At 40.6% G+C, this 24,145-nt stretch overlaps 1 protein-coding gene across 2 annotated transcripts in view; it reads left to right on the top strand.

Annotated features, from left to right (window-relative positions):
* LOC145443348 (polypeptide N-acetylgalactosaminyltransferase 6-like) overlaps positions 1-20,137 on the top strand; it is a 29,737-nt gene extending 9,600 nt beyond the window's left edge. For both annotated transcript variants that reach the window (XM_080321326.1, XM_080321327.1), the window contains 8 exons: positions 11-137; positions 2,936-3,146; positions 3,565-3,747; positions 8,706-8,840; positions 9,114-9,215; positions 9,904-10,050; positions 13,022-13,081; positions 19,795-20,137. In XM_080321326.1, coding sequence (XP_080177452.1) covers positions 11-137; positions 2,936-3,146; positions 3,565-3,747; positions 8,706-8,840; positions 9,114-9,215; positions 9,904-10,050; positions 13,022-13,081; positions 19,795-19,971 — 1,142 coding nt within the window. In that variant the 3' untranslated portion in view covers positions 19,972-20,137. The remainder of the gene's footprint in view (positions 1-10; positions 138-2,935; positions 3,147-3,564; positions 3,748-8,705; positions 8,841-9,113; positions 9,216-9,903; positions 10,051-13,021; positions 13,082-19,794) is intronic.
* Positions 20,138-24,145: the final 4,008 nt, after the last annotated feature.

The raw sequence follows: 24,145 nt of genomic DNA, 5'->3' as shown, positions 1-24,145 counted from the left end.
ATTCTGATAGGTGAATGTGCCAAAGGTTGGTTAGAGCCGCTGATGGAGCGGATAGCCGATGAACCGAAGGCGCTTATATCGCCTGTGATCGAAGATATGCCGTACGATACCTTTAGTGTGAAAATCCGTAAAACAAGGTATGTCCGATTATTTGCGTATTGTCAGTGTTATGTACAGGGTTGTCATCGACAAGGACAATAGAAAAATCTGACTATCATCACCAGAGGTGGTCAGTAACGAAGTACTTCTACTTTTTCGAAGTACTCAAGTAGTTTTCCTCTACTTCTGGTACTTACTCAAGTAGATCTGATTTTCGCTACTTCTACTTCTACTTCGTAATATTTTGTGATCTACTTACTTACTTTTCGCTATTTTCAGTTTGTCAAGTAGAAGTAGTTCAATCTTCCAATCAGGAAGATAGACTGAGGAATTTCGGGGCTGTTTTCACGGAGTATCAACATTTAATTTTCATAAAAGTTGAGTGAAGCCCAGAATTTTCGTCGCGCTTCGCGCGCAGTGGATACGGAGTAACCAGAATGATTTCACGAAAGTATCGATGAATGTAATTTAGGTAGCGGGCTGGCGTGATTCCGTTCACACAGAGATATCTAGAACTAGATATCCCTGCGTTCACACCAGATTGTCGCCCTTCGCCCATATCAAATAATTCATCACAGTATATATCGCTCATCATATCGTTTGAAACTGATGTTTCGCAATCTATCATTTACTTGTCATATCGTAATCTAGCATGTCCATGACACGTCCTAACCCTGGAAAAGTGAACTCTGAATTTTTTGTTAGTTTTAGTGCTGTTTTAGCATACCGCCTTTGAAACTTTCTGGACTGAAGGCACGAAAAACGTATTCCGCTTTTACAAGTAGTATTTATGTTTTATTTTCAATTCCCAATATCATATACTTTGAGTCACAATTAATATCAGTTCTTTTGCCTGGATAAAATACATGTTGAAGTATAAAAGCAAGTGTAGTAATGCCTTTAATTTCCGGAAATAAAGCTACACAATGTGGCATTTTTACGGTCCCCCATATTTTTATTAACGTTTACTAATCGCGCAAAGTGTTTACACAGTATCCTATACAACTTCTCCGTATTGCTCTTCGACTAAACTACGGACCTTATACTATGGGGGATGGCGCCATACCATGCTATTTTCTAAAACGTGCTGTTCGAGAAAACAGAGGATAAGTATCGCATTTCCATAATAATACCATCATTTTCATTCTATGATGTAGACCAGTGGTTTCCAACCTTTTTCAGACCATCGCCCCCTTTTCAAGATCAACACCGATCATCGCCCCCCCTAATTTTGTGTACCGAAAATTGGGCATACAAACTGTAATCACCGGCGGGTTGACTAAAAATAAAAAATAAAAGTCGAATTTTCGACTCGATGTCTAATTTGACACACTTTTGTAACTAAATTTCCGTGGGTTGACTAAAAAAATAAAAAAAATAAAAAAGATCAGTCGTTTTGACGCGTCATCGCCCCCCTATCGCCCTCTTCGCTATTTTCGCCCCCCGTCGCCCCCTTTGTCCATTTTCGCCCCCCTGTCGCCCCCTTCGTCATTTTCGCCCCCCTAGACCGCCAAATCGCCCCCTGGGAGGCGATATCGCCCACGTTGGGAACCACTGATGTAGACGAATGCTTATGCTATCGAAAATTAGATACCTGCTGGTATGCATCAATATGAATCAAGCTAGTCACCTTTCGCATAGCTCAATTTGCACCTTTTTACAATCCATGTGAACGAATTAGGATCATTTTCACAACTACTTACTTACTTGAGTACTTTTGAAGTCAGTAAATTATACTTCTACTTCAAGTAGTTTTAGGTTGCTTATGGAAGAAGTACTTCTACTCGTACTTGAGTAGATTTTTCCGTCGCTACTTCTACTTCTACTTGAGTAGCTCACTTGACTACTTTGACCACCTCTGATCATCACATTGTTCATCGATCATCTTCAAGTAACCACTGGTATGAATCATCCCTCTGTTTTGGGATATCAATGTGATTTTCAATAACGGTCTTTCCTGTGGTAAACAACAGATTAATGTCAGAATTACAGATATCGCAGTTTGCGAAACACTCGCCCTTCAAGCTTCGTTTGATACTTTTGAATTCCCTCTCAATTGGTCACGAAAAACGTTATTTAGGCTTGGTCATTTCATCAGATTTAGCCTTATCAGAAGAAAAAAACCGATATGCGCATTGTACTTCGGATAACTGTACCAATCATTTATGGTTTAGAGCAGTGGCTCCCAACCTTTTCCGACTCATCGCCCCGTTATCAAGCTCGACACAAATTTCCGCCCCCCATATTTACGGATCAGAAAAAGATGACATATAAACGGGAAATTTATTGACCTTACCCTGATCGCTGGTTCATTGACAAAAAGAGGTAATTTTTCCCAGACGGTGCTCGAATAAGCGGTTTCCGAGACTACTTTCCGTTGAGTTGACCTTTTTTGGTCAACTTAAGCGTCATTTGCAGAATAAGCCGCCTTCGCGTGCATTTTTTGTGGTCGTGTTAATTAATTATATCTCACTGAACTTTTCAACATTTTCGCCCGCCTATCGACCCCATTCGCCCCTTTGAATCTAAATATCGTCCTCGTTGGGAACCAATGGTTTAGAGGTTATTCTCGACGGTCGAGCAATTTTGGTTGATCACCTAATAGGGGCCCTAAGAACAACGGGCTTTAGTTTCCACAAAAGTGTTTGTGTATGCTATAGTAATCGCATTTCACGCAACCAGGGTACACGAATAGTAAGTTTTTCCCTCGAGGATAATTAGCCAAGTGCCCGCGTGACAATTAATAATCCCTCTTTTAAAAGTGACTGATTGCTTAAATTATCTCAAGATGATGATCAGTCCAATAAATCAACCGTTTGTTCTTTCGGCACAACAGACAGGTACCGATAGGAGTCACGAATTGGGATCTCGGCTTCGGATGGGGCTTTCAGCGGAAACGACCGGCCGACGAGCCCACGGACGCTGTCATCAAATCCCCGGTGGTCGTTGGCGTGTCCGCAATCAAGAAATCTTACTTTTTCGAACTAGGAGGATTTGACGAGGAACTCAAGATTTGGGGGGCGGAACAACTCGAGATTTCGTTTAAGGTAGGTCGCAACGTGGTAGTACGGGGTGCGGACTTTGACAATTCGAAAAATATAGTTGTATAATTAGAATAATTACAGCGAAATGCCGGCAATCTAATTCCAATACAATTTTCAAAATGTCTGTATGCTTTTTTTAATTAGAATCTAATTTCCGGTTCTAATGAAAATGCTACAGGAAAACTGTACATTTCTAGACGAGACAAACGTACGGACATTTGCTATTCTTGTGCTTATGGATATGAACTCTGAATAGATATGAACTGAAATTGATTATTGTTGTATTTATATTTAATCCGGAATGTGTTTCAATTTCCGCGTTTTTGGAAATTCCTAATAATAATTCTAATCTAATTGGGAAAAACTGAAAAGTTGTCCAACCCCACGTTTAACACATTGTCTTATCTCCTTTTCAACGCAGGTATGGCTGTGCGGGGGCACGCTGGAGATTCATCCCTGTTCACACGTCGGTCACATGCACCGGCGCGGTTTCCAATACAATGACGTGGACAACATAATTACGCGAAATAACAAACGCGTGGTGGAAGTATGGATGGGTGACTACAAGGAACAGTTTTACCGCCGCGCGCCTAAAGCAAGATTTGTAAGAGGATTCTTCCGCGTATATAGGCTATATTAGTGAGATTTGTACAAACTGTCAATCTATTAGTTGACAGTCTTCAACTACTGATCTTTTTTGACTATAGTTCCAGTTCTTACAGCTGCCGATTTTGAAAATTAGTAGTAGTAGTTTTAGTTCTTGATCTAGTTGCGCATTCCAAAATGTAGTTTCCGACCAACTATAGAAATCACTCGTCATTCGAAGTGAATGGTGACACCGTTGTTCAATTTTGTGATGTTCTTGCTGCCATTGCCAACTCAGATTCATCGCTATTAACATGGCGTAGCCAGGGGGTGTTTTTGTGGTAAATAAAACTATAATTTTATACTCGAAACCCAGTTTTGTATTTGGGCTGCATTGAAAGCAAACGGTATTTTAAAACACTTTGTTTAAAACATTTAAACAAATGCCTTTAAAGAAAGAATTGTTTTTTTTTTCAAACGTTGTCTAATTATGCCGTAATTGTGTGAATACGCCCGAAGAACCAGTGGTTCCCAATCTTTTTCCACCCACGTACCATTTCGAGGTTTATGCGGTGCTCGCGTGCCACCTACATAAGTTACGCGCGCCGAAGGCGGTCCAAATGTTTCCACCGTGTTGATCTGCCGAAGGCAGCGAAACAGAAAATAAACCGCCCAGTTTAAGGCGCAGCAAATGATTTCTGTAGTGGTTCTATTTGGAATTATTGTGGTCAAATGTATTAAAACGGAATTTGGTTAGGTAAGAATCCCAATGCTTTACGACATGGGTCACCAACACGCTGCCCGCGGAGTCGTAGTTTGCGACCAGCGGTCAGATTTCAGAATTCGGAAAAACGCTAAGTAAAGCATTTTGAAATGCTGGAATTGATTTCAGTTTCAATTTTTTTTTTGCTTGAAAACAAGCTATTCTCATGTGTCCAACACCCCTATTCATCACTAACTGAAACCGCTTCGGCGATGGCAACAGCACTGGGTTTTAATGACTCAACTCACGATTTCCTAATGACCCGATTCGACTCGATTAATTGCGCATGACTCTAGCCAAGTCACATGACTCGAGACTCAAATGGCCAAGGCCGACATTTCATTGCAAATTCGAACAATAGTAAAGTAATCAAACTATTAGGATTTCGTCCATTGACACCAGTACTTGAAAATGCGACCAGAAACTACTAAAATTGAGGAAAACTTTTATATTTTAAATGGGAACAATTCGATATCACCAAACAAAGTTATAAAATGTGAGTTTAACAAGTCGTTTTCAATTCACCACCGAGTCAAGTCCGAGTCCAAGTCAACGATCAGAGGGTCGGGTCCGAGTCATGGTATTGTGACTCGAGTTCAAGTCATTGTGTTGACTGCTCAGTTTCCAGTTAAAGTCTTGTTAACCCTCTTGTTATAACTCTAATTTGGGATATCGAATGGTTCGCATTTATATTATACTAATTTTCCTCACTTTTCGCAGGTTCTGGTCGCATTTTTAAATACCAGTGCCAATAGACGAAATCCCAATAGTGTGGTAACTTTACTATTCTTCGAAATTACAATGAAATGTCGGTCTTGGCCGTCTGAGTCTCGAGTCATATGACTTGGTTCGAGTCATGCGCAATGACTCGAGTCCAACTCAATACACAGATTGATTCGAGTCGAACCGAGTCATTTCTGAATTTTGCGAAAATGACTCAAGTAAAGTCGGGTCATCAGAAAACGTGACTCGAGTCATTACAACCCTGTTCTTTAATAAAAGATTACTTCTTTTGTGGTAACTTTAACTATGCCCGTCGCCAATGTTGGAGAGCACAGAGCACAGCGTTGTACTGAACTAAAGATTTAAAAACGCGTTTGCTAAAAGGCTGGCCTCTATTTTGTCTCGATATTGCATTCTTGCGGCCCGCGGCCTCTACGAAATTTGGTAAGTGGCCCCGACCCGTTTTGAATTGGCGACCCCTGCTTTACGACTAGATCTCTTCCCCGTAGGCCACCATTGGTGAGATTGCCCCTACCCACGACGGCGACCTTACCACGACGGTGGCGACTCAAAAAACTCAAAATCCACCCCACCGGAACTAATAACTCCCTTCGGTCGACAAAAAGCAGGATCCACTCGCGTACCACCTGGAGGACCTTCACGTACCACTAATGGTAGGCGTACCACAGGTTGGGAACCACTGACCTAGGACGATTTCCACCCATATTTGTCGACGTAGATGCTGTGGGGGGGGGGGGGGGCTGGAACCCTCGAAATCGTCGTCTATTCAACAGTTTTACCATGCAGATATAGATCATTGGTACGGAATGGGTGTTCTGATGGTGATAACCGCCGACCGGGAAATTGCTGCATAACGGTGTATTCCTGGTTAAATATATTTTTGATCTGTTTATGACAGTGGTCGGAAGCCCCTTTCGTTGAAAGAGCCATATTTGTGACGCCATGGCTAAACATACAAACAAACAAAACAGTAAAAAATATGTTTTAAACAAGGGCCTTGTTTTAAAAATGTTTGTTACAAATTGATTTTAGTTTTAAATGCAACCCTACCTGTATTGATGTTCAGGTGGAATGTCGATCCGATTCCGATAAAATATATGTTAGGGAGTCGCTTCGCAATAGAATCTAGTTAGTCGCATTTTAGTAAGTTAGTTAGTTACTGAATTTTAAAAGTCCTTAGTTCTAGTTCTAGTTCTAGTTGAGCATTTTGAAAATACAGTGGTGTGTAAAAGTCTGATATCAATCTATGTGCGTCAAATCATTACAGCGAAGTAAATAAATACAGTTCATCCGACCACAGGTGGTGAAAGTGCTCGAGTGGTCACTAAAGTGGGTTCTCTGCACTGTGAACGGAGATGGTATAGTTCGCCGATTTTCACTCTAGAGTGAGACGGGTAAACGGCACTCCCAGGTGCCAAATGGTGCTTTTTTACCCTTGCCATGGGTGAAAATGAGTTAAAATACACCAGTTTCTGTGGTGAGAAATACCAAGGGTGTAGTAGGGATTCTGTTTCGGAGTACCACCCATAAAATGCCAAAAAAATGGTTCACGTAAGCGGAGCCCATGCAGCACTACAGATGGCCAGTAACGGGGTACTTCTCTTTTTTTGAAGTACTCAAGTAGTTTTCCTGCACTTGCAGTACTTTATCGACTAAATCTCATTTTCCGCTACTTCTACAATTTCGTCCTATTCTGTGACTCGCTTGCTTTTCGTTAATGACAGTTGGTCAAGCAGAAGTATTATGTTCTTTCAATATAACAGAGATAGAGACCAAACTTCCTGGCTTTGACGGACCATGAGAACGCATTTGTTACTTCTATTCAAAACTATTTACGTGTACTTTAGCAGTTTACAAACACGAGTTATTCTACTTTTAGTTGAAGTAGTTTTTGGTTGCTTGGAAAATCACTACTTCTTCTCATGATTGAGTAGAATTACGCTTCGCTGCTTCTATTTCTACTTGATTAGCCTCTTTGACTGCTTTGGCCGCCCCTGGATTATATAAAGATTGGTGTTAATTGACTTCTTTCCATTCAATACAACAGTGGTTCTTAAACTTTGTAGACCGCGACCCAAATCTGAGTTTTAGTGGTATTTCGCGACCCAAACCTCACACGAACGTGATTTCAAATGGGGGGGGGGGGCAGTATTTTCCTCTACGGGTCACATTTGTACTGCATTTGTACTACTGTCTATACTCAGATTGTAAGGACGGAACTATTCGGTGCCGACCATTTCGACGACCAAGAATATTAGCTTTGAACGTTTTGGCCAACCAGCGACGGTAAATTTCTGCCAAGCTTGTAACACCGCCGATCTTTTTGGCGACACACTTTACCCAGCCGTATGTTGGCCAGAACTCCATGTCTTTATGTGCCTCGGCGCGGCATGGGGTTGACCTCCAAATACCTCATATTCCCGCACCAGCTTGTTGCACAACCCTAGACTAAAGCATCCCAGCAGTACCCGATGGTGTTTTCCAGAGAAACTAATTTCGGACAAATCTTAACATGAATTCAAACCCATTTGTGTAATACAAAGGTCGGCATTTTTTGTGGTCAAGCTTTCCTACGTCTCTCGCTTATTGACTATAGTACAAAACGAAGTGACCTAGGATATGCACAAATTATCTACAGGAAATCGCGGAAAGCGCTAAGAAATTTTGTTGTTGCAAGAAATTCAACGCATGACATATACTTAAGATAGCTCTGCTGCAGTCACGACCCATTACTCAAGAACCCCTGCAATAGAATATGCGTGAAAGCACAATTTAGTACCTGAAAGTGCTGATCTCACGCGATTGACCAATTTTATTGTAAAATCCACTTGAAGAGCAACACAAAATTATGTAAGATGATTTATTGCGATGGTTGAGTTTTCTTAACTTTGGAAATCCGCGTCGATATAAGACTTGAGACACCTGGCCAATTAGAGCGAAATATCGGTAATCTACTTCTAATCTAATTTGCGAAATGTTTCTTTGTTCTCATTTTAATTGTAATCTAATTTCTGGTTTTCGTGAAAATGCTACAGGAGGACTATATAATGAAAAACGAGCCAAGCTTGGTGTACAGACATTTGCCATTCTCGGGCTTATGAGGATGAACTTCGATTTGACATTAACTAAACCTCAATTTTGTTGTATTTTTTTTTACTAATCGGCAATTTAATTCAAATTCCAAGTTTTAGTGAAAACAGTAATTCCAATTCTAATGCGATCTTGACTAAACTGTGTAGCTATAATTTTAATTATAATTCAAGAAAGCTTCAGATTTTCTAGTTAACATATTTGCAAAGAAAATCTCAATCGGTCACTTGCTTTGATATATAATCATACCCAGTTGAAGATCACAACAAATTACGTAAGATGATTTATTGTGATGAATATTTGTGGTCTGAATGAGTTGCCCGTCAAATCGCTAGTACCTGGCATGGACTAACACTAACAGAACACTGTCCTATCTTCAGGTCGATGCCGGTGACTTATCAAAACAAATAGCTATACGAGACAAATTGAAATGCAAAGACTTTTCCTGGTTCCTCGAAAATCTTCACCCGGATATGTACGCGGTGCCGGAGGATGATGTTGTCTACTGGGGACAGGTACGAAGCATATACAGACTTGTACGAGCTACCAATCTGTTTATTTGACATTCAACTGTATAACTACTGGTTCGTTGAGCAGTTTTAGTTCTATTTTTTGTAGCGGATTTTGAAAATTAGGTGGATCTAGCTTTAGTTCTTGCAGCGAAATTTGAAAAGTAAGTAGTTCTAGTTCTAGTTGTAGTTGCATATTTTGTAAATCCAGTAGTTTGTATAGGTCTGAGCATGTAGACTACTTTCAAGGCGGATTGCATGTTTATTTTTATCGCGCAGTGGGCGACCGGTAAAGATCCCTCGGCGGTATGTTTCGATTCGGGTTCTGACGTTTTCAAACCCATGGTATTGTTTCCATGTCACGGAGAAACTGGGAACCAGGTATGCCGTTTTCTTCACGTTTTCTATGCCTTTCTGAGCTTTTAAAGCATTCGTCCCGTGCTTGTTACGGTCAGGACTCGTAAGGTGCAATACAATGATACCGATAAATTGTTGGGCCGATCATATTTCAGAAAATCGAGCCGGAGGCAGCCGGTTAGATGACTTATCCTATGGCATTTTACTTATATGGCAAAATTGTTTTCATTCAAAATTATCAACTATCGGTATTGGTATCTTTAGCAGGCTAGGAATAGAATATTGCATATAGCCTATATATATATATATATATATATATTTCGGCTCGTTAAATCTGATCACTCACTTATGTTTTCGGACTTTGAAAATTGACTAGATCTAATTCTAGTAGTAGTTGTGTATTCAATAAAATAGCTCAAGGACAACTAGAAACACGGGTCGCGGTTTGGCGTGGCGTAGCTAAGAATCATTAGTAATAGTCAGGGGTTAGGTTTGGGGGATGGAAATACCTACTATTTCCAAACTCGAAACCTCGTCCTTTTGAAATGCGGATTCTATCCCCAATATTTCGTAGCTTGTCAGTAATTATGTGCTGTATCAGTAAATAAATGATTTGCTGTAAAAGTTCTATCTCCGGTCGCGCATTTTGAAATTCCAGTAATTGGAACAAGTCTATAGCATGGCCCTTGTCAAATTCTTGTCTACATTCCAGCTGCTCATGTACACGCGGCAGGGCGAAATGAGACTGAATGCCGAGCGCGAACGGTGCTTGGTGCCAAGGGGATCTAAGGTGTCTTTTACGTCTTGCGTTTATCCGAAAGCCGAAGTTCCTGAGAATCAGAGGTGGAAATTCGTAGAGGTAAGCTTGCGATGTAGATGGATTTGTCTTCATTTTAGACTTAACATTCACGCAGACTCTTTAGTCGACTATAACAGTGGCTTAGTGCTGAGATTAACAATTCGATGATTCTAGTAAAGTTGTATGAATAGACTAATTAGAGCGATATGTAGGTGATCTAATTCAAATCTAATTTGTTAAAAGTTTCTATGCTCTCATTTTAATGGTAATCTCATGTCTGGTTTTCCTGAAAACAGGGCTGTAATGACTCGAGTCAATTTGTGTATCCACTCGACTTATACTCGAACCATTGCGCGTTACGCATGACTCGACGAAGTCATATGACTCGACACACTCTGTTGGGTTAAAAACTCATGTTTAAAGCGAGAAAATGAGTATATTATGAATCCGAGGCCTTCGATATCACCCGAGGGTTTCACAAAAGTGAGTTGAACCTGACCTGAGCTCAATACTGAACAGTCAACACTGGTATGACTTGGACTCGATAGTCTTAACACTATGACTCGGACTCGACCCCTTGCTCACTGACTTGGACTCGGACTTGAATCGGTGGTAAATTGAAAATTACTCGATTTGACTCAAGTCAATACTGTTAAAGTCAAATTGACTTGTTACTCGGAACAAGGGCTTTGAAGCAGCCGTAAATTTGCATTGCTCCAGCTCCGGCTCCGGAGCTTTCTTCTATCATACATTAGCCCCGGCTCCAGCTCCGGAGCCACATTATTACCACTGCTCCGGCTCCGGCTCTGAAAACTATCGAAGGTGTCTCTCTATATTAGGGATGGGCAACCCGCGGCCAGCGGGCTATATGTGGCCCGCGAGAAGGTTTTGAGTAGCCCGCGAGCTAATTTCCCATTATATTATCGAAATTCTGTAATATTATCGAAATTGAATTGCTCAGATTGTGAACTTGCAAGGCCAACCAAAATATATAATCAGTATGGCCGCGACATTTGGGATGTTGATGACTAAAATGTCAGTTCCTACGCATTGGCAGATCCAGGATCCAGCAGTCACATTTTAAATAAATTTCAATACAACATCCATTGTAGCAGTAAATTCGAGTTTAATAAATTTACTGCTACAATGGATGTTGTATTGAAAGCTATATTCAAGTTCTGTACCACGAACCAGCTATTTTAATAAATTGTCGTACATTACATTAAACTAAGAAAGTAGTAAAATTTTTCTTCGCGCCTCGCGTGTTTAATTGTCACGCGATTTCTTTCTAGAAATTCGATTTGTACCAAATGGCCAATGGTTTGACGTTTGATATTGGTGTACTCGTTACCAGTCCATCCGGTGTCGATTAAGTTTATCCGAACAAAATATTTTCCCGTTGGAACGAATCGTATAATCGAATTAAACACTGTGCCATGCACATTGCGCCATGCCCATAACGAATTAAACTATGCAGTACGGACATTGCACATTTACAAGTTAACGAAACAGATGATTACAAATTGGAAATTGCGTATCAAATCAGTAATTTTCCTCCAACATAAAATACCATGGGGTTTTGGGCTACTCATCTGCCATCCCCTATTCACGCTCGAAAATCCTTACTGGAGTGAATGACGATGATGCGCAGTAATGAATTCCATTTAGCAGGCATAATTGCATATACTCAATAACACTGTCCAATTTCGCAGCCCGATTAAAGAACTATCACGAAAGAACGAGTATTTGCTCGTCCGATTCATAGCAACGGGTGGCGAGATAGCGCAGTGGTATAATCCGCGGCTGCAACACCAATGGGCGCGGGTCCAAATCCGACCGAGGTCGACTTCCGAATTCCGATGCCTAAGTGTTGGAGGTTTACCTAGGCTCCTCCTCGCCACCTCATCCGCGTCAGCGGTGTCTTACAAAAGCCTAGAGGTGGGCCGTTACGGAAAATAAGAAGAATATCGGCCTGGTGTAAATGACCATAGTAGTCGACAAACACCATGAATACCCCAAAAACAAACAAACATTCATAGCAACGATGAGATGGAATTACTCGGTTCGTGCTCGTCATATCGACTTGTGCAACGAAATCACGTTTTTAGCCTCTCTCATTTCGCGTAATACATAGTGATCATTATTTTCGCACCGTATACAATTGGGCAACAAGGTTGTGCTGACGATGAAATTGCGGGTATGCCGAATACCCACAATATGCACAGACATATTTCGCATACCGAGGCTCGGCACTAATGTACGAAAATTGAATATTAAACATACGACTGCTCTGCTGTTAAATCCCCAGGAAGAGGAAAAGATTCTTAATTTCGCGAAGGCCTGCTGTTGAATTATGTGAACTCAGCAGATATGGTTGTTGCATGTATAATAGCATCTTATGAAATTCGCCGGAGCCGGAGCTACCCCTCAAATAACTGGCTCCAGCTCCGGCTCCGGCTCCGGCTGAATTTTATCTAGAGCTCCGGCTCCGGCTCCAGCTTCGGTAAAAATTTACGGCTCCGGGGCTCCGGCTCCGGGCTCCGGCACCGGCTCCAAAGCCCTGCTCGGAACCTTGTAATTTGATTACAATCCTGTCTGGAAATGCTGCAGGATAACTCTACAGTGAGAAACAAGCCAAGCTTGGTGTACAGACACTTACCATTCTCTTGTTTTGGAGAATGAACACAGATTTGACACGAACTCGACTTGATTCTTGTGGTAATCGGAAATTTGACGTTTCCTAGTTACTCAACTCTGGTTTCGTGTAGGTTACTGTTCCAACTGTTCGAACTGTTTTAAATTTATTCGTGACGCTAGTAGTTTTGCATTTAAAACAAAAATCAATTTAAAACAAACATGTTTAAAACATGTTTTGTTTTAACTATGGCGTAACTAATATTCAATTGTGAACCACCAGAAATTGGATCAGAATATAAGTTAGAGCATAGAAACATGTAGTCTGATTAGTCCACGTCTGGTATAAGTGTAAATTCCCTACCTCCAATCTAACCATGGCTTTTCTCTAAACCAGAACCTCTTCCGTGAAGTCACCCTGTTTCCTATTTACGAAGCTGAACGCCTGACCGGACCGGTGAGTGTCTTACAATGTCTACATACACATATATCTTTGCTCTGACATAGGCCTACATTACGATCAAATTAGGATTTAATAAGGGCATGGTATGGTATGGAATGGAATGAGAATCTTCCATACTCCATACCCGCCCAATCGTTCCATACCATACTTGACAATTTTCCATACCATAGCAACATTCCTCCATACCATATTTGATACTTTTTCCATACTTTCGCAACTTGACCAACCTCTTTGGAGATATTCTATTTGTGACGTGCGGAAATATTCCAGTGTATATATTCTAATTATTTTGGATGAGATTATCCATTTACACTGCCCCGATGCACCAATGATATCCCCATTTTCTTAATATCATATGTCGACAGCGGTGTAGGAACGTATATAGGCCTATACACACGGGATTATTTGGAAATCACAACGGAATCTCACGACAGGAAAATCTGGTGTGGTAACGTACTGCTAGCAGTAACCTCATGTACAGAATTTCATAACACAAGGTATTGTCAAATTATAAGATAGGTTCCCAACCTTTATAAACTTTAGAATTGCTCCTCCAATAAAATTTGATAAAACTTTCTTTTGTAAAGACTTGTTATTGGCGAAAGTGAAAACCATCAGAATGGAATAGCACGCAATAAAATTAATGAGCAGTGAACTGGTAACCGCACACGCAATGTTGCGCCTCCGTAAAATGGATATGTGAGGTAAGCTGACAGAAAAATAGGAAGGGTTTGAAATTTTTTCAAATGTACCGAGGTAGCATCAATTTACCTGTGTAAATGCCGAATATATTGCATGGGCCAGATAAACTTCCTGGTGTTGACGAACTTTTATGCGTATGGTAGATATAAGCCACCATAATCTGCCCTGTCGCACGCTACTATAACACGAGCAGTAAGAAATATGTCATTTCATCAGTAACGAGTCCGGCTATGCTATCAGTTAGCGATTCCACGATCTCCCATGAGTGCATATTCATATACAAATGAAATTTTATTTTAACGAATCAGGTGCTTTCAATCACACCATTTCGCATACGAATGAATAAGAACCTATATGAGGGAGATCGCGTGCCGCTGTCCAATCGATTCTCGCTAATTGGAGGCAGTGATAATACGAATTGCTGAATTGCAAATGAGCGAGGAGCTATTAGAGATATATACGATCGGCATTTCATACAGACGTTTAATAAACGAAGTTAATAATGTAAAGAATATGTTTTCCAAGTGAGTCTATTCCCAACCAGAAGGCCCTAAATTCCCCACTATTGGGGTATTCCCCACCGGTTGCAAACAACTGCATTAGAATATATCGTTAAATATAATTTTACACCACCATATTCATTTTGCGATAGCTAATCAAATGTCTATTTTCTCCGCCAATCTGTGGGTCACACTCGTTAGCTTCATTAGCCATATCAAGGTGTCCGCTGGCCATTATATCAGAAATAACAAGATTTCAGGAAGTTACAATGCGTGTTGTAGGCCGGCATATCGTAACGTCGCTCCAAGACAAGCTACATATTTTTGAATCACAATGATGGTTATGTCAAATAGATGTTGCGTGATGACCATCCTCCCCAAGCGCAGAAAATTATTTCCAAGTTCAACAAATTGATAAAAATATTCATGTAACATACTCAGAGTCTACGATTTTAAAACTACTTTGGTTATTTACGTAGTGGGAGTTACGATAAGCGAAATGCAATTGTAACGTGATAGCGGTCGAATATCATTCATTTTTATGATATTTAAATCGGAATAATTATCATTAATATCATTTTCATTCATATGTGCGTCGCGAAACTTTGTTGTCTTCAAATAAATGTTGACCGGGATGGGTGAATCATGAATCACAATTTGAGATATGAACAATGAACAGAACATAGACAGTGAGCTATTTTCTGTGGTATGCAGTCAATTTGACAAATCGAAAGTAGGATTATTGTCATGGTTCTGGCAAAACTGTCAAAGTATGGCAAAAGTATGGAAGTATGGAAAACACGTTCCATACCATACTTAGGAAATTTCCATGCCATACCATACTTGCACTCTTCGATATTCCATACCGATATTTCGTTCCATGCCATACCCTACTTCCATACCATACCATACCATACCATACCATACCATATCATACCATACCATACCATACCATACCATGCCCTGGATTTAATAACATATTGATATTGATATAAACCTGAATATTTTCGTTTGACACTCGTCAGGTGTGATCGTCAGCAACTAGCAGTGAATTCAAAAGAGAACAATATATATGTCTACATAACTACATGTACCCTTTCATTAAGTGCCTTGGAGTCAATCTCCATCAAAATCCCGCAACCTATTTGCGCTTACGGCAGGATTTCGTATATTATAATCGTATGTTGAGGTTATAAGTCTCTTTGCCTCGAATATTCAGAATTTCATATGGGAGACGACATATTTGGTGATACGATTGTTGATAAACAGTACAATGTTATCTTCAATTCTTTGCCATGTTACTGACGATTACCCCTAACGAGTTTCAGCCGAAAATATGTTTTTCAATAATATATTGAACTTCTCCAAGAGTCTCATCACATTAGGAATGCTTAGGCTGTGAACAGCTGAACGCAGAACATAGCTTGGGAAATTCTACCTTGTGCTGGTCCAGCATTCTTGGCGCAAAGGGTAGAGAAGAAAGTTTTTGATTTATTATATAAAAATAAATGTATAAAAATTCAAAGTTTTCTGTTCACCCCATGTAATTGTTAGGTTGTGCATAAAAACGATGCTCGCCAAAGTTGGCTCAACTCTAACCGGGTGAAGCGGAGTTATTGTGATGAAAAATTTGGATTTGAATAATTTAGTATTTACGGCGGCTATTCCTTTAATTATTACTAGGGTAAGTTTTTGTTGCACAAATATCGCGAGAAAGTTGCACTTAATTTAGACATTTATAATTTTAGTTGAAATAAAAGAGTATGAGATACTCGAAAGGCTCCGTTGTACAACCTAGTCTCTGCAGAGCTGTCAAATATATTATTTTGCCATTTCACGGACATCTGACAAGCCAAAAATTCTGCCGATACCGCAAAAAATTACATTATATCTCGGTATGCAGCAAGAAAATCACGCAACGCGGGAATAATTTCCCCAAAAAAAGTCAAACAGCATCGCGATAACCCTCCCTCTAAAACAAGTAAAATAAAAGACCCCAAACCTCCTAGGCCTGCAAACTTGATACAAGGCGTTGCAGAAGAACTCACTCTTGGCGACTTTAACAAAGTCAATAGCCTGAATAAGGTGACCCAGTGAAATTGTTATTTTCGGCGGTCTGCCTGGGCATTCGTGAAATAGGAAACTCAAATTTAAACGAAAGATTAATAAAGCGATCTATTTACACATTGTTCGGACACGGTCGTGCTTGGCATGTGTAGTTGAACTTCTTGCTTGCAAGCCATTATGTCATAGATAACGGTGAGATGCAGCTAACCCATCATATAGCTCAGGGGTCACCAACACGCGGCCCGCGGGCCGCATGCGGCCCACGAGGTCATATTTTGCGACCCGCGACTTGATTTGAGATTTCGGAAGAAAGCTAAGAAAGCATTTTGCAAATGCTGAAATTGACCTGCAATGGCCGAAATACTGCCAATACCGAGACGTTTAGAAAACGGCTTAGGGCAGTGGTTCTGAAACTGTCGGGCGCGTCCCCTTGTGGGAGCGTGAAAGCATCTGAAGCGGGCGCGGAGCTGCAGTCAACTGAAAAATTTTTCGCGCTACGCGCGATTTACCTCGAGTTCATTCTTATGGTTATTGCTCTGTGTACGGTCCCGAATTCATATTATAGAATTCTCTCATCAACATTCATAACCATCCATGCCATTAAACTATCCGTTCGGATTGCTAGCTTTATGGATGCATTTTGTGATGTGACAATAAGGGGGGACGACAATTTTCAGTATCATAAAGCGGGGCATGTCAATAAAGGTTTGAAAACCACTGGCTTAGGGCTTCTTCACAAGATCAAGCTTTACGTGGAGATGGTCTTCCATCTAGTAACGTATCTCGCTAGCCCCAAAAAGCGTTTCAAGGTATCGTGCACAGCTCAAGGTTCAAAATAAAATGAAATTGATGACGGTGATATTCTGTTCTATTTTTATTCCTTTAATAAAATGTTAATTCTTTTGTGATCACTATGCCCATCGCCTATGTTAGGTAGCACTGCGTTGTACTGACATAGAGTTTTAAAACGTGGTTGCCTACTTTATATCGATATTGAATTCATGCGGCCCGCGGCCGCTACGAACTTTGAAAAGTCGCCCGCGACCCGTTTTGAGTTGGCGACCCCTGATATAGCTCTTTGTCATGGCAATCAAAGAGAAAAGAACCATACTAGAAATAGTTTATAGCATGTTTTTAAATCACTCGTTAACATCTTTGCGCAATATTTGATCAAGGCTACAGTAAAAATTGGTATGAAAAATAGAGAAAAGTTGCAAAAAGTTGCACCATAAAATCCCTTTAAACATCCTGAAACATTATAGTACATATAATGTGGGTATCTAGTAAGCTGTCGGAAGCTGTAAAAAAAGTTGCAAGAGTTGGAAAAACTGGCCCTAACTATTACTATTTTATTCAAATCCAAATTTTTGGACGGCAATAACTCCGCTTCTACTGGTTGGAATTGAGTCAAATTTGGTAAACATCGTCTATAAAGACAACCTAACACTTTCATGGGGTGAGCAAAAAATTTTGAATTTTTTTTATTTATCCATTTTTAAATAATAAATGTATACTTTCTTCTGTAGCAATGCGGCTACTGGTTGGAATTGAACCAAATTTGGTGTGTAGGCTTAAATTAGGTGACCCAACAATTTTATCAAGTAGCCAATACAATTTGAGAAAAAAGGTCATTCTTGAACACCCCTACTATACACATTCTCTTCGCTAAGTGTAAGAGTGTATATACGCTATGGTGTTAATTCCATTATCCATTCATGCGTATAAATTCGCAGAAAATGAAAATACGAGCGACAAATAAGTATAGGCTTACCAATTTTCAATTTTTTGTGCTGACGAGCGAAACGAAAAGAGAACTGATACGATTGCGTTTGAGGTTCTATATTTCATTGGTAGCTTCAGGTAATAGTTACAAAAAAAAACACGCAAAAGTTACAAGAACACTCACATAAAATACAAATCGAATTTTTGTATCAGATTGTGATAATAAATGATTTGCGGTTCCATTCGCTCTTGCCAATAAGGAACGATCATTTCTAACGATTGCGTGAAATTGTTCACAGGAAATATCAATGAAATATAACATACAGCTGTCAAGATGCTCGGAATTGATGTAACTAACAAATCTAAGTTCAAACTTGCGCCGTAAAAATCTCGATAGATCCTCGCATGTGAAAAGGCCTGGATGTTAGAGAGAACGTCGAGCAATGTTTGCAATAACAACACGAAGGTAGCGCTGGTACGGCAATCTGTTGGAAGACCATTTTTAAAACAGCATGTCCGCATGTGTCATGACTACAGTCATTTTTTATAAATAAATACAACGTCTGGCATAAAATGATTGTTGAAAGTATAAGCAACCAACTCCAAATGCGAAAAAGAGGACGTTTAAGCATTTTTTAGCGTCCTTCGAGGACCTATCACTTTTCGTGAGAAAAGAGGGTAGAACCCCTTAAAAGAGTACGTGTGATAATCCTAAACAACTGAGGCTCTGAGCCTCTGTCGTAAGTCGCAAAATATTCATAGACAACTGTGGACTATGAGCTAGCCCCTGGACGACCTCCATCTGCGTCGTACGTTATCACTACGATAGTGATCTTGTTTTCGATGGTTAGCGAACTATTGTGGTCTGGTCGCGCAAAGGGCGAACAAATATCAACGTCATGGTTGAAGTCGGTCAATGAAATTGGAATTGTATATATCACTGTCAAATTTTAACTACTGGCCAACGTGCTCAATTTACCGTTAGTACTGACAGAATTGGTGTCTTTGAAAATTTAGGACCCGTAATTATTACTTATACATCTGCGGCCGGGCTCAATATTATCAATTACTTTGTTGTGTGTTGCTATTTGGTGACCTCCCGTCTGTTATATGGTCACAAGATTTCGGAATCGCTGAAACGTATCAGACCTGAGGAACTTGTTCCGTGGGAGGAAAAGTGGCATTTCTTCTCAAGGCGCTTAATTTTTCTCTACGGGGGTAGCCTATTTGTAATGTGTGGCTCAGAAAGTCAGGACAAGAATATTAGGCGCCATCCATTTAAGGGCCTATGGAAAAGGGGTAATTCGACATATATAAATTGGTTTCGGCCAATATGAGGCGGTCTTTTGGGGGTGAAGGGTTTCTAGACGGGAGCTTTTTGGCACCACACTTCGCAGTCTAGTTAGCGAAATCGTCATTATATCGACGTCTTGGTGTGTCGTGACGCAGTTAGGATCAACGCCGAAATGACTATCTTTACAAATTATGCGTTTTTTTGGAGGGGGAAGGTACCGATATTAATATTAAGACAGCCGACGACGATAAATCGCGCTAAGAAAATTTACAGAAAGTCTATAAATATCTCAAAAAACTCTATAATTCATGTTAATTTACGAAATAATCCCCCCCCCCCTCGAGCTCACCCCCACCGCCCCAATTAGGTATTTTGGGTATGGGAGTTACAGCTCTGTCTAACCCGCAACGTGTTGTTTCCAGGAAGGTCATATCCAACATAGCACCGGGCAGTGTCTGCAAAACGTCGACAACAAGGAAGTGTGGTTGAAGCCTTGCGCCAACACACGGTCGCAGATCTGGCACTACCGTAATATGCCCGAAGAGCCGGGTTACGACGTTCAAAAGAGCATTGTGACGCCTATACTTGGATTCTTTTGATGCAGAAAAATCAGCCAGTATTCTAGTTTGTGCCATCCATTTCGCTCGATCGCTCTAAATGCGGATTCTGCTAATCGACTACGCTCTTGCACTAATATAATTTGTATCTCAATTCCAAAAATACAAGAAATTGGTTGCTTGTCCATTAAAAATAGGGACAAAAACATCACATTTCAAATTTATTTAGAAGCGTGAAACTTATTTTTACATGGTGTCACAATAGACCAGTGTTTCATAACCTGGTCGCCGGCACCCCTCACTCCCATAGGGGCTATTTGGATTTGGAAGGAAGCGGAAACGATCAGGAGGCGATAAGCGGGGATGCTGTGCTTAGGAGGCGGTATGGGGGAAGCTGAAGAAAAATGGCGTCGCAGTAGAGGGTGCAGTAGGAGCATATGATTAAATCCAAGAGTTCTTATTGCAAATTAACATTCGACAAATTCTGTCAAATCTCGAAATTTTTCGTCGCGCAATATACGCGCGAAATGTATGCCGAAAGTGTTTGCAACATGCTTCCATGAATGCAGTGTTTTACTATAAATCATATAAAATTAATTGCGCGTATTTTCAGATAGCCAATGTCCCGTTAAAATACTACTGTTACACTAGCTTGAATTAATTTCCGCAAAATGTTTCAAACTAGGTATTTTATTCCGCAGCGCACAGCGTGTCGAAATCGATGAAAGAGGCAGTGTACCACTTTTGAGAGTGAGTGCGCGTGATTTGAACCATGATTTTACCCAAAATATAGCACATACCACTATATTGTAGCGTTAATTAGTCGATTGGTCCTCGGGCTGGATTCAAGCTAGTTCCATTTAATTCGTAACCCGAAAAGACTGACCGGACTTCAAAATCTTACTTCTTGTTTTTACTACGGCCATTAAAATATGGGGGGGGGGGGCAGACCTAGGCAATTTTTGAACAGAGGCGCTGCAGGAAAAAGGTAAAGAACCAGTGCAATATACAGTTCATGGTCTACTTTAGGCGTTCGTCACAATGGTACACAAAGTGTTATAAGAAACTGTCAAAAAGTAGCCTGCAACTACTCTCGGATAACTTATATGTGAAAGCTACAGATACTTTTCAAGAAACTTCAATTAAGCAACCCTTGACAATATAATAGTGCCTATTGCAACGTCACATATCTTTCAAAGGACACCGAACAATCACAATCAAGTTAGTGGTCTTTAACAGGACTTCGCGGACGTCGCCTTGCAGAAACTTCTGTACAACCACGTAGAAATAGCTAGTATAAAAAAGGTATCATTAAATGGAGTTTCCAATATTGCATTACAGTTGTCGTAATTATAGGCTATATAGGGTGAATTTTAGTGTTTGAAGGTTCGCCGGTCCGCAAAACGGTGTTGTGACCAAGTCACAAGGCTCCGAGTCAGAAGTCAATCTCACTTTTATAGTTTTGACTCGATTCAAGTCGAGTCAGTTTCAATTCACCTCCGAGTCAATTCCGAGTCCAATTCAGTGAGTAGAGGGTCGAGACCTATACACTGGCGTAGCCAGAGAGGGGCGAAAGGGGCGATCGCCCCCCCCCCCCCCAAATTTTCGGAAAATTTTCGTGAAATCAATAAATATATTAGAGTATTTTGGGCAGATGAATGCAACCTAAAATTTTTCTTCGCGCTTCGCGCGATTTAGTGTCCGTACATGTCTTGATTTCGTTATCGTTATCCCGAAAGAAATTTCTTCTGCAAATACCAAATACCTATAATTAGATTTAGCTGCATCTTCAATTATGAGAATACAACAGTACAAGCAGATACACTAGAGTAGCCAGAGGTCGTTGGGTTGATTGAGTCCAGGGTAGTCAGTTCAGTATGGGAGTTGGGGAATGTTAGTTCCGGCAATTTCCGTTCCGGGACACACGAAGACATATAAAGTAGGCCACACGCGCTTCCGCAAAGTGACGGTCATAAAACCGACGCATGTATTCAGAAACCCAAGATATATATTTTCGGGTGCTTAAATGGCTCGCGCCTAATCATCCTGTCCCTGCAATTAGACTCCTCCGACATTAATGCGACTGGCACAGGAAAATGTCATCACCCCGTTAAAAAGTGCTAATTTGAAATCGCACGAGTCTGATCAAAGGAGTTTTTTTAATTGGTCTGGTATGTATCAGCGATTCCAATCTTGCAACTAGCGCCAATCTTTACAAGAGGTTACTAAATAACCGTGCTTCAACGAATTAAAGTAATAACAATGGACGCCACTTGCTCATATACACGCTCCAATATTATTGATCAAATTCTTCCATTTATTCAAAAAAATTTCCGCTCCGCGCGACTAGGCCCGAAATTCACACTGATTGTTCGTCGCCTAATGTCAGCGATTTGGGGTCGTCCGTGAAACGATCGCCCAATAAGCTATAGTTGGCAACAGGGAGCTTCCATAGGGTATGTGTGTGTGTGTGTGTGTGCGTCTAAGAATCGTATGTATAAAGGGTAGTGATGAAATTACCCATGGAAGGATATACAGTTCTGCGAGGTGTTCCCATAGGGGAACTTCGCTAAATTGCCCCCCTCCAAAAAAAATGTTTTTTTCTGGCTACAACCTTGCATGTGAGCGATCTTTTGAGTGATGACTGCTTTCTCCGTAAGTCATGAAGTAACAGCAATAAATGAAAATAAAATGAATGAAGGGGGGCACGAAGCTTCGGTCAACTGATAAAAAATTTCGCGCTCGGCGCGATTTATCTCCGATTCGTGGTTATTGCTATGAGTATAGTCCGAATTTCAAATTTGTGAATTCTCTCATCAACAGTCATATAACCTTCCATGCCATCAAACAATCCGTTGGGATTGCTCGCATTCTTGTTGCATTTTGTGATATGACGATAAGGGGGACGCGAAATTTTCCACTGTCATAAAGGGGGGCGTGTCGAAAAAAGAAACTCATAAATAGTCTTGCCGTGTGGTATGAACATAGTTCAAGATGTCTATAATTAAGTGACCTCTGAATGTTCGATGACACCACTTCTATTAGCCATACCGGTAAATCTGAAAATGAAAACGTATTTGCAATATGCAAGTAACAATATAATGAACCAATTTCATTCACTAACCATGAAAAATTTTCGCGCTTCGCGCGAAAGTGTTGACGCCTGAGTTTTACACAATCACTATATTATTACAGCACTTTATGTCTGTGAGTGGAATATATGTGTAACGATCGCCCCAGATGGTGTGTTAATCATCCAATAAGGGCCCTAAGACCATCGTCTTGACGTATTTTCTCCTTACCTTTAGGGGAGGGGCTCATTTACGTCATCGAATTTTTCGCCCCCCCCCCAAATATTTTTTCTGGCTACGCCCTTGGACCTATAGTCATAGTGTTGTGACCCGAGTCCGAGTCCAAGTTATTGTGCTCACTAGCTGTTCGGTTGTGAGTTCAATCCGGTTCAATCCACTTTTTTCAACTCTGCTCGAGTGATATAGAATGGCTCCCATTCATCATATCGTAATTTTCCTTCGACCAAACAGTTTCTGGCCCTATCTTCAAGTATCAGGACTGATAGACGAAATACCAATAATGTGGTGACTTTACTATTCTTCGAAGTTACAATGTCTTGGCCGTCCTAGACTCCAGTCATATGACTTGGTTCGAGTCATGCATAATGACTTGAGTACGAGTCGAGTCAATGCACAAATTGACTTGAGTCGAGTCGATTGATTTTACGCATTTGAATAAATAACTCGAGACTTGTCGAGTCACAAAAAAATCGTGACTCGAGCCATTACAACCCTGCCGCAAAATATGTTTTGAAGTTTTACAGGTCCGCTATAAAAAAAAGCTTGACAACCACTGGTTTGGACTATTTCAAACTTGACAAGAAAAACTAGACTTACGTTGTTTGAAAAGCTTCTTGGAGGTACAGAACATCAATAAACAATTAAATAATATATGCATATTGAAATAAACCCGAGTATTTTCGGCTGACACTCGTCATAGGGGAAATCGTCAGCAACAAGTCTTCAACGTATGCGACCCACTCCTTCGTTATTTGCCTGAAGGCATCCGATATGAGAGAGAAGATCGAGTCTACGTGGAGAAACACGATCAAGATCATGTAGTCCTCTAATATCAAATCGAGAGCGGGCGAAGCGAAGTCAGACTTATACCAACTATCATCCGAGTTATAGTTGAAGGTCTTCTA

This window comes from Botryllus schlosseri, chromosome 7 (genome assembly GCF_051294905.1).
Source record: "Botryllus schlosseri isolate E-star chromosome 7, Bs_hap1, whole genome shotgun sequence".
NCBI lineage: Eukaryota > Metazoa > Chordata > Ascidiacea > Stolidobranchia > Styelidae > Botryllus > Botryllus schlosseri.
This window is presented reverse-complemented; position numbering and strand designations above follow the sequence as displayed.